This window comes from Ammospiza caudacuta, chromosome 20, assembly GCF_027887145.1.
Source record: "Ammospiza caudacuta isolate bAmmCau1 chromosome 20, bAmmCau1.pri, whole genome shotgun sequence".
In the NCBI taxonomy this organism is placed as follows: domain Eukaryota; kingdom Metazoa; phylum Chordata; class Aves; order Passeriformes; family Passerellidae; genus Ammospiza; species Ammospiza caudacuta.
Window position 1 is genome coordinate 12,620,902 of NC_080612.1, and position 13,032 is coordinate 12,633,933.

Here is a 13,032-nt window from a genome sequence, read left to right on the forward strand (position 1 = left end):
GGGAGGGGTCCCGGCAGGGCAGGAGGGCGGTCGGAGCGGGGCCGGGCCGCTCCGGAGGCTCGTTGGTGCCGAGCTCAGCCGCGCCGCTGCCCGGGGCGGCCCCGGCGGGGCGGGCGGGACGTGTCGCCCCCGGCCGGGTCCCTCCCGTCCCTCCCGCCCCGTACTTAAAGCGGCGGCGGCGGCGGGCGCTGCTCGCGCTCGCGCGCTGACCGTGTCGCCCCACAGAGCATGGCCCCGACGTGCCTGCAGCCCCTGCTGAGGTACCGCTCCTTCGCCATCCTCTTCCTCACGCCGCTGCTGCTGCTGCCGCTGCCGCTCGTCGTGCCCACGAAGGTAGGTGAAGAGAGCCCGGCTCCGGGCCTGCTGCCCCCGGTGACCGCGCTCCGCCCGGCTCCGGGCCCTCCCGGCGGCACCCGACCCGCCGTGACAATTAGAGGCAATTCATTCTGGGCCAGGACAAGCGCAGGCGTAGCTGGCCGGCGTTGGCATTGTCCTGCATTATGTCCTAGCGAGTGGAGTCGGCGGAAGGGCAGGAGTGCTTCCCCCAGCTCTCTGCTGAGGGTCTGGTACTCCTAGCACGTTGCTTGGTGACATTCTCCATCCTGATGCTGTCAGCGTTGTGCTGTACGAATTGGTCAGGATTTCAAATGCCGTGTCTTCCGATTCATCCATCTTACGCCAGGGATGGCAACGGCACAACTCCTTTGCGTTCAGTGGAGTTACACCGGCATAAAATTTTTAAGCTACAGACAGTGGAGTGTGTGAGCCACTTTTAAGAGCTACCATTGTGTTTCTTACCTTTGAAAACAGTTTGTAATGCTTAAATGTGTCTTCTATTATTGCAGGAGGCCAGATGTGCATATATCATCATTATCATGGCTGTGTACTGGTGCACTGAAGTGATCCCCCTGTCTGTCACCTCCCTCATGCCAGTGGTATTTTTCCCTCTGCTTGGAGTTCAGACCTCTAAAAAAGTAAGGAACTTGTGCAATCCAGGTCTGATACAGAGAAATCCAGTGCTCTAATCCCTCATCAATATTTAGCCAACAAGTCTGTATTATATGGGAAGATGCTGAAGTACGTACACATTTGCCCAAAGTGTTAACAGTGCGGGGCTTGAGGTGGTAGAGGGGAGGATCTGTTTTGGACATGGGTCCTGCTGGAGAGCGTCCCACTGGTGCCAGCAGTTTGTGTGTTCCCAAGCACAAAGGGGAAGTGAAAGCAGAGCTGCCATTCTTCTGGGAGATGTCAAAATGCAGGGGACAAACCTGTGGGAGTTTGTCCCGTAGTGCCGGCAGGTGTGCTGTTTGTGCTGGAGGCACAAGGCACCGGCTGAGTTCGGGATCTGTACCCAGGTTCACCACTGCCCAGCAAGCCGGTAAAGGCAGGTTGCTGATGCTGTTGAGAAAGCCCTTTTGGAGCTCAATATTTCCAGCACCTTCCATACTTTGAACCCCTAGCTGCGTTTTAGGAAACTGGTGTCATTTTGCACAATGATGCACAGAGAGCTCCTGCACAGGCAAGTCAGCAGTTACACAGGAGATCAAGGGTTCAGGAAACTGCAGGGAGCTTGCAGGCAGCAGCTGCCTCTTGTTCTAGTGTTGGCTGGGGCCTGCTCCAGTCCGTGGATTTGAGAGGGTGTAAGCAAATTGTACTAGTGAAGCAAGTATTTTGGCCTGATTTATCTTCTTTGTCTTACAGGTGTGCTTGCAGTACCTAAATAGCACAGTCATGCTCTTCTTTGGAGGGCTGATTGTCGCAATTTCTGTTGAGCAGTGGAATCTTCACAAAAGGATTGCATTGAGGGTCCTTCTGATTCTTGGGGTGAAACCCGCACTGTAAGAGTATTACATTGGTTTTCTCTTACCTCTTGTTAGTTTAGCAAAGGCCCAGGGATGGTATTTAACAGTCAGCAGAGAAAGGATCCTTCAAGAGCCAATTTAGCTGTACTTGCAGAGTATCCAGAAATGAAGTTTAGCAACAGGAGCAGTTTATTTGTGCTTTATCCAAAACTAGCATCTGACTAAATTTTAGAGGCTTACCATTGGGGACAAAATGATGACAGACTTAATTAAGCCCTGGGATTCCTTCAGTGAACGTGGCAGAGCTGTCCTAGAAGGGAGTCTGGCCCTGCTCTGTACTAGTGGCTGCACACATCCCTGCCTGGGCTTTGCTCTCCAAATTGTAGTGACTACAAAGCCTGGCAGCATCTGTTCACTTTCTTCCTCCCTCCTCTGTGTCTTTCTTTTCAGCCTGATGCTGGGATTTATGTTAGTCACTGCCTTCTTGTCAATGTGGATAAGCAACACAGCCACCACTGCCATGATGGTTCCCATTGTCCAAGCTGTCCTGGATGAATTGGACATCACAGAGCATGAGTTGACCACGGTGGAACCAGCAACTGGGCAAACAAATGCAGCGATTGAGCTGGAGGAAAAGAGCAAATCAGGGTCCACTGCAGTGAGTGGTAAGGGCCTGCTCACCCATAAGCTGATGCTACTGAACTTGCTACACTCGGCTCCCCAACCTAGGAGTGTTGTGTACCCTTTCCAAGGAAAGAGGATGGTAGTCTGACTGAAATCCTGTAAATGTATGACATATAGGTTTTACAAAATAGCTTTTAATTTTGATGGCTGCCATTTTGTATGCTGGTGCCAGAGCCCAGACAAGTTGTTATGTTCTTTCCTTCAAGCTGGAGTCATCCTCCCAGTTCCCCTAGACTTAACTGCCTGTTTAGGGAAGTGAAGAGCATATCCTGTAGGAAATAGCCATCCAAACCCCCAGCATCCCACTTTCTAAAGCTTGTGATTATCAGTGGGGATTCAGATTCTAGGCCATGTAGGACTATTTGAAAAAATTATGTAAACACAATCTATTTTGGCTGTAGGGTAATAAATATCTCTTTATTGACCAGATGGTATGTGGAGATAGGGAGAAGAAAGAGGACTACTTTAAAAGCCACATGGAAAAGAGGAACTGGTGTAATTTGACTCACATTAGACAAACTGTTCTTTTGTGTGATCTTACCCAGATGCTTGATGCCTCAAGGTCCTGTGCCACTGATGTGGTTCTACAATAGGTTCCACTTCATTTTAAATATGTGCACAAACTCAGACCCTCTCATTTCAGTGCTTTGCTGCGCTGTTACGCGGGGCTATATTATTAAGTATGATTAAAGATCAGATTACAAGTGTAGTGAAGATAATAAGAGTGTGCAAATAATACCCTTTAATATTGTTGAGTTGGTTGCAATTGCCATAAATTCTTTGTCCTGCTCCATTAGTCCAGTCAGACTTCAAGATTAGGGTGTTAACCTCAGAGAACAATGGACACAGCAGTAAAGTTTTGTGGTTATTGTAAATTGACAGAATGCCAAGCAAGGATTTGGGTTTTAGTGTTGTTTTTTTTTCCTGCCTGTATTCACATCTGTTAATGCTAGTTGGGTTCTCGCTGTGGAATTGGAATGGTTTCAGTGACTACAATATTTGGCTGGTGGTGAGCCTCTCTGTGAAACAAGACATTACTGAAAAGGAGTTGTGGCACTGATGTGGGCAAAAGCATCCTTGGATCACGTCCATCAGTCCATCAGCCTCTTTCTTCTGCTCCTCATGAATATTAGTCTGAAGTATTTAGGTAGATATCTGTGAGTTTTGTAATTAAAATAAATGGCACATACAAACTGGAAGCACTAAGCCTACAGATCCTATCCTGAACTCTCTGCCTTTCCAGCTTTACCTGAGGCAAATAATTTTCTTTCTGTCTAGGTGTAAGCAATGAACAAGTCACTGATGACCCCAAATCTTCTGAGGAAACTAAAAGGCGGAAGAGTATATGCAAGGGAATGACACTTTGTGTATGCTATGCTGCCAGCATTGGAGGAACTGCAACACTTACCGGAACAGGACCAAATGTGGTACTGAAAGGCCAGATGAATCAGTAAGTAATTTTTGCTGCTTCTTTTAGTTGCACTATCATACTGTTTGTGTGACCAATTGACTGGTCTTAGATGACAATTTCAGTTGTGAACTTCAAGCAAATAGTTGAGGAACTGAGACTAAGAAATGTGTATGAAGTATTTGGCCTCATTTTTTTTGCTTCAGCGTCTTTTAAAAGGAAGCTGTGTGATGGAATTAAGGTCTTCTGAGAAAATTGGAAATACTTGTTGGCAATCAACATGCAAGTGGTTGATTATGCGATATTGGTTCTTCTGTGTCCTCTTTTTCAACTGAAATGCAGCACATCTGGACGAGGAACTGCAGTAAAAAGCACCAGAAGAATGTAGATTAACTCTACTCATAAGCACACTGAAGAGAGCTAGCAGGAACTTGGCCCCTCCTGTAACACTGTTCCTCCATGCTGTGGCTGTGGAAACTGTGCAGTTGTGTCGTTCTGTCATTGCTAAACTGAGGCTGGGAACTGATCTACATGGAACCCAATCTGCAGTGGAAATTTTTCCAACATTACTTCCTTGTGTTGCAAGTACTTCAGCCTTAGCTGCTACATTATCTCTTGGTTTTAACATCCAGCTGGAAGTTTGCTATTGATATTTTTCCTCCAATCATTATTGGCAAGCACAGAGAATAACAAAAATTGCCTTTCTTAAAACATTGTCATCATTGTTTCAAGCCAACTAGCAACTTTTTCATCTGTTGAAGGCAGCAGAAGTACAGGCGTTAACTTCAGGGAAGACATTTCTTGTTCTCTTACTAGAGTGATTTGGGAGGAAGAAAAAACTATCCTTTCTTGGGATAAATGAACAGATGTGTTAGAAGTGAAAAATGTCTAGAATGAATGGGAGATCTTTCAGCCACGCTTGTCTGACTGAGACCTAAAGTATCAACATGAGCTCCTGTATGCATCAAATTAAAACATAGGGAAAACTGACAATCATTAAAGTTCTGCTCTGAAATCAGGCTGCCTTCTCTCATGACTTAAATTAGGCTGTGGATGTTCCCTACGATTGCTCGTAATGGTTGTCGTAGATTACATGCATAATTGTCTGTAGCACATTTTAAAGGGGGACTAGATTGCTAAATGTTTTGACGTTCATACAGAAAATAATTTCTTTACAGGTTATACCCTGACAGTAATGATATTGTGGACTTTGCTTCCTGGTTTGGATTTTCATTCCCAAACATGGTCCTGATGTTGACACTAGCTTGGCTTTGGTTACAGTGCTCCTTCATGGGACTCAAGTGAGTATTTATCTACATGATATTGTGTAAACCCCTCAGTAAGTTAGTGCAGATCTGCTTTCTGAGACATCTGGCTAAAACAAATGCAGTGATAAGTTATTAATTTTGTAGCAGAGAGCAGGTCCATTTCACAAAAATTTTGAGGTCTGGAAACCTTTTGTGTTCATGGGAGGTATATTAAGGCAAAAGCCATATACATTCCTAATCTTCAGACAAAATTGCCTTTTTATTTTTCAATCTCTCGCCTGTGAATTTCAGCCCTGGGAGAGCTGACATAGCTGGTTTGCAGCCATTGATTCAATCCTGACTTTTTCATCCTGGGTTACTCCAAATTGCCATCCTTTGATAGATCACGTTCTTCTGTGAGAACTGGTGTGTCCCCACAAAATACTTTGGCACTGTGGTAGTTTCTATATTTATGGCCTCTGCTGTTGTCTGTGCCTGTCCCCAGGAGGGGCAGCTGCAGAGTGATAAGGATGCTAGATCCCTCTAATATGTTCATACTTACAGTATTTTTTTCTCCCTTTTTTCAAAGCATTAAAAAAAACTGGGGCTGTGGGACACAGAAAACTGACAAAGAAAAAGCTGCATACAGTGTGCTGAAGGCAGAAATGAAGAAGCTAGGCCCTATGTCTTATGCTGAAATAAATGTCCTCCTTTTGTTTATATTGCTGGTGCTCTTGTGGTTTTCCAGAAACCCAGGCTTTATAAAAGGCTGGGCTAGCATACTCTTCAAAGGAGGAGAAAAGTAAGTATTTAGGTTTTTTTTCCATCTTTTACCCACTTGGTTATTAATCAGATTCCCTTGTTCATACATTCCATTTTGAATGTGGGATCATTAATTCCAACTTTACCTGACTTCACATGTTTGCTGGGCTTGATACAATGGCTTGTACATGACACTACCAATCAATCATTCAGGCCATTTCTTTAGATGTCTGTCTTTGAGATACAACTGTTGAATCCTGGCTTCAGCGCAGAGAAAGAACCCTGCTCCAGGAGGGATGAGTTGTCATCCAGGACTCTATTTATTAATGTGTATTGTAGCTTGTTTCTTTTATTATTGTGTTTAAATTATGGCCGATCTGAGAGACTTCAGACATCAGCTGATGTCCTATTTTGCTCAAGCCCCAAATGGGATGGCAAAGTCAGTGACTAGAATGCTGGAATACAACCCTTTTCTCGGAGAAAAGTGTCCGTTTTCTAACCTGTATTCTCTTTTCTCCATTAGGTATATCACTGATTCTGTTCCTGCTATGTTTGTGGCCCTGTTACTGTTTGTCCTTCCTGCTCATAAGCCCAAATGCATAGGCTGGAATACAAGCACGTCTGACTCTGAACAGACTGAAGAAGGTATTTAAAAGAGGGACTGTAGTACTGTGAAACATCTAACCCGCTCAGCCAACAAGGCAGAAATATGCACTGGATTTGCATGCAGTTCTTTAGAGCATCTCACCTGCCTCCCTTGTGGGGCAGCGCTGGGGCACAGTCCGTGTCCGTGTGTGTTACCCTCGCCCTGTGCAGATTTCTCAGTGCTGTGCATCTGCCCACCAGTATCTTGCAGAACAGAAGATAAAGTGTCTTCGCTCTCCTAAAACATGTTCTTTATTTCTCACTTCAGATAAGAAAAAGCAATTTTTTTCACCCCCGCTGCTAGAATGGAATGTGGTTCAAAGGAAGATGCCCTGGAACATTGTGCTGCTGCTGGGAGGAGGTTTTGCTTTGGCTGATGCAAGCGCAGTATGTCCTGACATCTGTTTTTCTCTGACTCAAAGGCAAAATTCCCTGGTTTGTTATCTAGTCCTGTATTACTGGGCATGCACCCAAAGCCAAACCCAGTAGCAAAGTTCAGACCTGAAGGGAGATCTAAATTGGCAAAAACCAAAGAGAGGTGAATGCTTGTGAGTCTTCTTCAGGAATTTTTGTTCTTCAAAGTTTCTTTAATTTATCTTACCTCTTGGAGACTCCCAAGTAGGTTGGGATCTTCGCTGTCTGGACAGTCCAGAAAAGCATCCTTTCTTAATTCTGTAATCATCCCAATCCCAGCCCTGACTAGAAAAGTAGAAATATAGATAGCACCTGCCAGATTTTCAGTACCATTTGAGGTTTGTTTGAGGGTTTTATATCTTCAGACTTACAGCAAAACCACTGTTGAAGTGGTCGGGAAGAAAATCCTGGGTTGATGCTGTGTTTATAAATTCACAGAAAAGGCAGCTAAATTCCCAAGACAGGAGGGAATCTTGAGGTGAACCACATTGTTTCTTTCATCACTGCTAAATGCATCTAAATCAAAGCAAGCATTAGCTGTCAGTAGTGCGATATTTTGGGGAAAGTCATGTTCGCATCTGAGTTTTGTGGCTAATTAGGTTTAAACCATGGGGCAAGTTAAAGCTCTGGCCCTGACATTCATCCACCTACAACACACATAGATTATTAAAGTTCCAGAGCATTAAAAACTATCAAGTCAGATTTTGTAACCTGTTTGTATCAACTACTGCCTGTGTTCCTACAATAGAGCATCCATACAGAATCATAACCTTCAGAAACCTTAGAAAGATGTGCCAAGAAGCTTCTGGGCCATACACTAAGTATTTGCAATGACCTCAGAAAAATTTTCTTATTCAGCAAGAAAACCAATAATTTTGTAACCTGTGTGTGAGCAAGTATTTGGTTTCTGGAAGAATCAGAACAGTGGGATTCAGTGTGATGTCCAGTTGGCAAGGAATTTTTTTTAGTTTTTGTGACAGATAATTGTACTTTCCTGGATGGTGTTTGTATAATTCTGGAGTCCTTTAGTATTATTTGTCAGGAATGTTGCCCATAACATGGCTTCCCTGTTTGTGAGTCAGGGGTTCTGAACCTCATTGAAACCCACTTTCTTTCTTGCAGAACTCTGGGCTCTCAGCTTGGATAGGTCGTCAGATGACACCACTGGGATCGATCCCACCATGGGCCATTGCATCAGTGATCTCCTTTATTACAGCTGTCTGCACTGAATGCACCAGTAACACGGCCACAGCTACCCTCTTCCTGCCTGTCTTTTCATCCCTGGTAAGATTGCTTCTGTTCTCTTACCCTGTCAGCTGGAGGATCAGAGTTAAACTGTGTGGCAAAGCAATATTGTAATTATTGTCTTGGCTGTTGCTCCAGTGTACTTCAAAGGAAGCCAGGTCATGCCTTCTGTGAGGTGTGTGCCTTGACCCTGGAGAGGGTGAAGTGACAGTCACTTTTTCCATACAGTTCAGCAAACATCAGTTACTTCTGGTCATTTTGAACCATCAACTTAGAACTGGAAAAACGCACACACACAAAACCCAAACCAAAACAAAATCCAGCGTTTTCTGATGGTGCCTCTGAATTACTCATCTTCACATTTTGTGCTAAAATACTCAAAGTGGTAGGCCTGATTATTAGGAATGTGCAATTTCTCATAGGAACGCAGAACAATTTTAAAACTTAAGGAGGAAAACCTGATAAGTTTTGCTGCCTTTTCTGAGCAGAATCAAAACTGTGGCATAAAGAGAAAAATAGATTACTTTGTTCTTTAATTAGAAAAGGACAAACACTTTATTCTAGACTATTTCCTCAAAGCAAAATTACCCCAATCAAGGTACTGAGCTATTAACGACTTAAATTGGCACTTAAGCTTTGAGTGCCACAGAATTTATGTAAAGTCTAAGAGTGTCACTCCACATGCCTAGTAATTATAATTCCCATTCCTGGAAAAAGGGTGGTCTGAGGTCAAAGAAATGATTGCAGGGTATTTTTGACCAGAAATCTAAATGATGCCATAGAGCAAAACAAACAACAAGGAAGAATCAAGCCTTGATTTTAAGTATCATGGGACAGGAAACAACAGCAAGTTATCTTTAAGCACATGTGGATTTCAGAATAAAATGTTTGTGAATTATTTTGGTGATGTAGTACGAGGCAACAAAATAAGTCTATGTATCTCATTGGTCTGGGGTAGATTGATCCTTTATGCTTTTCTTTTCGTTTCAAACACCCCCAGAGTGATATTCTCTCCATTTCATTGCAGGCTGAATCTATCAGGATCCACCCTTTGTATGTTATGCTGCCTGGTACTCTCAGTGCTTCATTTGCCTTCATGCTACCTGTTGCAACACCACCAAATGCAATAGTGTTTTCTTACGGCCACATCCGTGTTTTGGATATGGTAAGATAATTGCCTTCTCTCTTATCTGAAATTCTCCATTGCTTTCTTCCTGAAATATGGCGAGAGTTTAATTTTCTTTGCATAGTATTTCCAAAGTACCAGGAAGCTGTTATGGGCTGTAACTGCAACTCTATGCCACTCTCTTCTGCATCGTTAATATTGTGATAAAAATTTGCATCTCTGAAGTAACAGTACTTCTCTCATGGGCTTTGGCAGACATACAGATTGGCCCAAGTGAAATGAAGAACTGACCAGTCATAAGTCTCTGAAACGTGAAGGGTTAAAGTGCAGGCGTGCCCTGCAGTGTTCTGGGGCTTTGGCAAGTGTCTAAAGCCTTGTCTCCACTGGAGCTGAAAGCAGAAGGTAGCAATCAGTAGCCCTTGGCTCTGGTCCTCTGATTTTCTGCCAGACCACACAGGGCAGGTTTTGGGCGGAACACACAAACATTACTGGTTTTCTAACTGGATACTTGAAGAGGGCATAAGCTGTTCTCTGACTAATAAGAGCGACGTGTTACACATGCTTTAAAGTTCCTCGACTGGTTATATACATAGCAAAGCGCTCAGAGACTTTGCACAGTGTGTTCCCTGGTGTCCCCACCTAAGCAAGGGCAGAAGACAATGGATACAGTGGTATTTCTGTGATTTATTTGACCATCTTTCTTGTGTATGTACAAGTAGGTCTTGCTGCAGTTTGCTGTGCTGGTGTTTGGTTATTGTTGGTTTGGATTTTTTTCCTCACAGGTTAAATCTGGACTAGTGTTGAACATCATTGGAGTCTGCTGTGTCTCCCTGGCCATCAACACGTGGGGAAGGCCTATGTTTCAGCTGGACACATTCCCAGCCTGGGCAAACAGCACAAGAAGTCAGTGAGCTGTGAAGAATTCGTGTGTTGAACTAGGAAAGTACCCTCAGTACTCCCTGTTGCCTACAGTCCTGTATAAAGTCTCATCACCACTTCAGATCCAGTGTTGGGTGTTTGCTGCCTTCCAGCAGTCACACATCAGTTCAAGTCTGAACCAACCCAATCTTACTCCAGTTGTGCTGGAGCCAAAAGTGCTTGCAATTATACAACCTCTCTGTCAGGATCATAAGTATGTTCAAGTGATCCATTGTACCTCCAATCAAGGTCAAGGATTGGGATTTATCAAACTTTCAATGAAGAGAGAGGAGGCTGTTGTATCAAGTGGTTTGAACTATTATATCACTGGTATGTACTTGTATATCATTAGCATTGAATATTGCACTCAGGCAGGGGCTGAACATTCCTTACTTATTCCTTATATCTACAATCAGCAACTGTACAGAGAAATCCCTGTTGTCACTTGTCTAGTGAAGAAGGGGTATGCCATGTGGTGCTATGTTATGTTTTAGGTGGGCCTCAACCATGTGGTGGATCCTTCCAAGTCAACATCCAACACAGTTTCTCTTGCCTTTTTTCACTCCTAAATCTCCCTGCATTTTGACACCTTTATTGAGGGTTAATGTAATTCCATGATGGTCATGATTCAGCTGATATCTCAGACAACGATGCACTGAGGCTGGCTCTGTGTTTCTTGCACTGTGGCAATTAGAGAGCAGGGAGCCTTTCCCTCAGTCACAGGTGTGATTTCACATGCCAACTAGTGTTTTCCGAGTGCCAGCCTGGAAGTGACCAGTGGCCCTTGGGACTTGACATCTATTGCAGAAGTTCCTGAATTAGCCCCTGATGTGCCTTATTAATTAACTCTGGAGTTTTTGAGTGAAGCCAAGACATGAGGAAGGCTCTAACTGATGACCTGGGAAAAGTGTAGGGGCCCAGATTTTAGTGCTCGTGCTGGCTGACAGCAGTGGGAGTTGTCCTGTGTACTTTGGAATTCATGTCTTGTAAGAAAAGCAGTTTGCAGCCTAATTATGCCATTTCTGTTGCAGAAGTCGTCTACAGAATGATTGATGTTGGTCTGGGTGTATATTGTCGAGTGTGCCTGGATGCTTTCCCTTCAGCCCTGGGGATGGAAGTGGGTGGGATGTAAAGCAGCGTCTTACAGTGGAAAGATCTGTGGGTATGAGCTGGGATTTGCTTCCAGACTTGCCATGTATCCCTGTGCAAGTCAGTTCACCTCTTTGTGCTTATTTCCCCTCCTGAAGAAGATGGTATGGAACCTATCTACCTCACCAAGGTGTTGTGAGGACATAAGGTAAAATTCTGCAGCCATACTGATTTCCCACCTCATGATATGGGTGCAAGGTGTTAAGTTTTAGAATTATAGAATTCTGTGTAGAAGATAGTATTGTGTTTAGGATATTCAGTAGTTCTGTTATTAAATTCTGTGAATTTTCTTAATGGAACTGGAAAAATACATTTTTATCTAGAAGTGAGGGAAATATTTATCCACAAAATGACCAGGTGCTTTTTTGAGCAGAAAACTGCTTTAAGAATTTATTTCCATGCCTTTATCTTTTATGCTCTTTCTTGGTGGTAAGCACCATAAACTATGCACTGAATGTTGTTCCCAAGAGCCACCAATGGCTCGCTGTCTTCCCAGATGGCTGCAGGTAGTGCAGCCTCACACTTCTTCCAGCACTTCTTCCAGGGAATGGTGGAGTATGTGGATAAACACACTTCCACTTGCAGAGTCTCTCTAAGGAAGAGGCCAGTTCTAGTGCCAAGAATTGCCAGATGAGATATTGCTCACAGGCATTTGTCATCACCTGAAACTTATGACGGTATTGTTTGAAGAAAGTGAGACCAGGAACAGTTGAGCACGTTCTTTCCTTTGGCAGTCACCATTTAATGCGGATTTGCATCTCTAGGTATCTAAATGCATTTGGGAAAGGGACTTCCTTTCTGATGGACTTCACAGTGTGAGAACATGTTACTTTTGCCAGATACATGGAGCTCGCTCTGCTCTGTCTGACAAGATACAGAGGAGCTTGCATGGTAGATGATACTGAGCTTGGCATTCTCAGTTCATGCAGACCAGAACTCCTCTAAAACCAGTTCCAGCTAAAAGCTGTAGGACAGACACTTCAGTGTCCTGTTTGCAGAAAAGAATGTTCTGAAAGGTTCTTGAACGGGAGAGATTGCCCTCGCCTCAGCCAGTGAAGAGCTTCACTCTGTTGCTGGACTAGAAGGAAGCAAATGCTATTTTCATCAATGGTCACACAGGGTGATTCATGGTCAGGAGTGCTGGGCCAGGGCAGTGTGCCTGTGGGGTAATAAAGAGTGTTGAGTTTATTGTAACTGTGAATTATTGGATGTGTCACCTCTCTGTACCGTTAATAGCAGTTTCTTTTTGAGACACTCGTATGACATCCTGTGATTGATTCATATTTAATTTAAATGGGTGCCTGGCAAATAAAAACTTACTAGAACTGTCTCCCCTCCTGTGTAGCATAGTGGACCACTTGTTTCTGCATTAGCTTCCACTGTAGCACAGTGGTGCCCTAGTAAGATCCCAGAAGGTACAGGCTCTAGTGAATAATGCAAGGCAGAGATTTGGACACCACTTTTAGTGTCTTCAGACCTGAATATCAGTGGTTTCTCTTCTTTAATCAGCTAAGTGATAACTCAAGTTTGCATCTCTGAAGAATGTTTAGGTGGGACCAAATCAGGTGGCATACCCTACAAACTGTCTCATTCATTTCAGAGTAAAGGATTATAAGACTCTAAGAAACACAA

At 43.9% G+C, this 13,032-nt stretch overlaps 1 protein-coding gene across 1 annotated transcript; it reads left to right on the forward strand.

The window, feature by feature from the left end:
* The first annotated feature begins 860 nt into the window (after nucleotides 1-860).
* On the forward strand, nucleotides 861-12,701 carry LOC131566377 (Na(+)/citrate cotransporter-like). The gene is made up of 11 exons (XM_058817639.1): nucleotides 861-974; nucleotides 1,702-1,838; nucleotides 2,253-2,467; nucleotides 3,765-3,936; nucleotides 5,073-5,195; nucleotides 5,731-5,943; nucleotides 6,427-6,548; nucleotides 6,817-6,935; nucleotides 8,085-8,246; nucleotides 9,235-9,372; nucleotides 10,116-12,701. Exons 1-11 carry the CDS (start codon nucleotides 876-878, stop codon nucleotides 10,242-10,244), a joined length of 1,629 nt encoding a protein of 542 aa, XP_058673622.1. The 5' UTR covers nucleotides 861-875; the 3' UTR covers nucleotides 10,245-12,701.
* The last annotated feature ends 331 nt before the right edge of the window (nucleotides 12,702-13,032 follow it).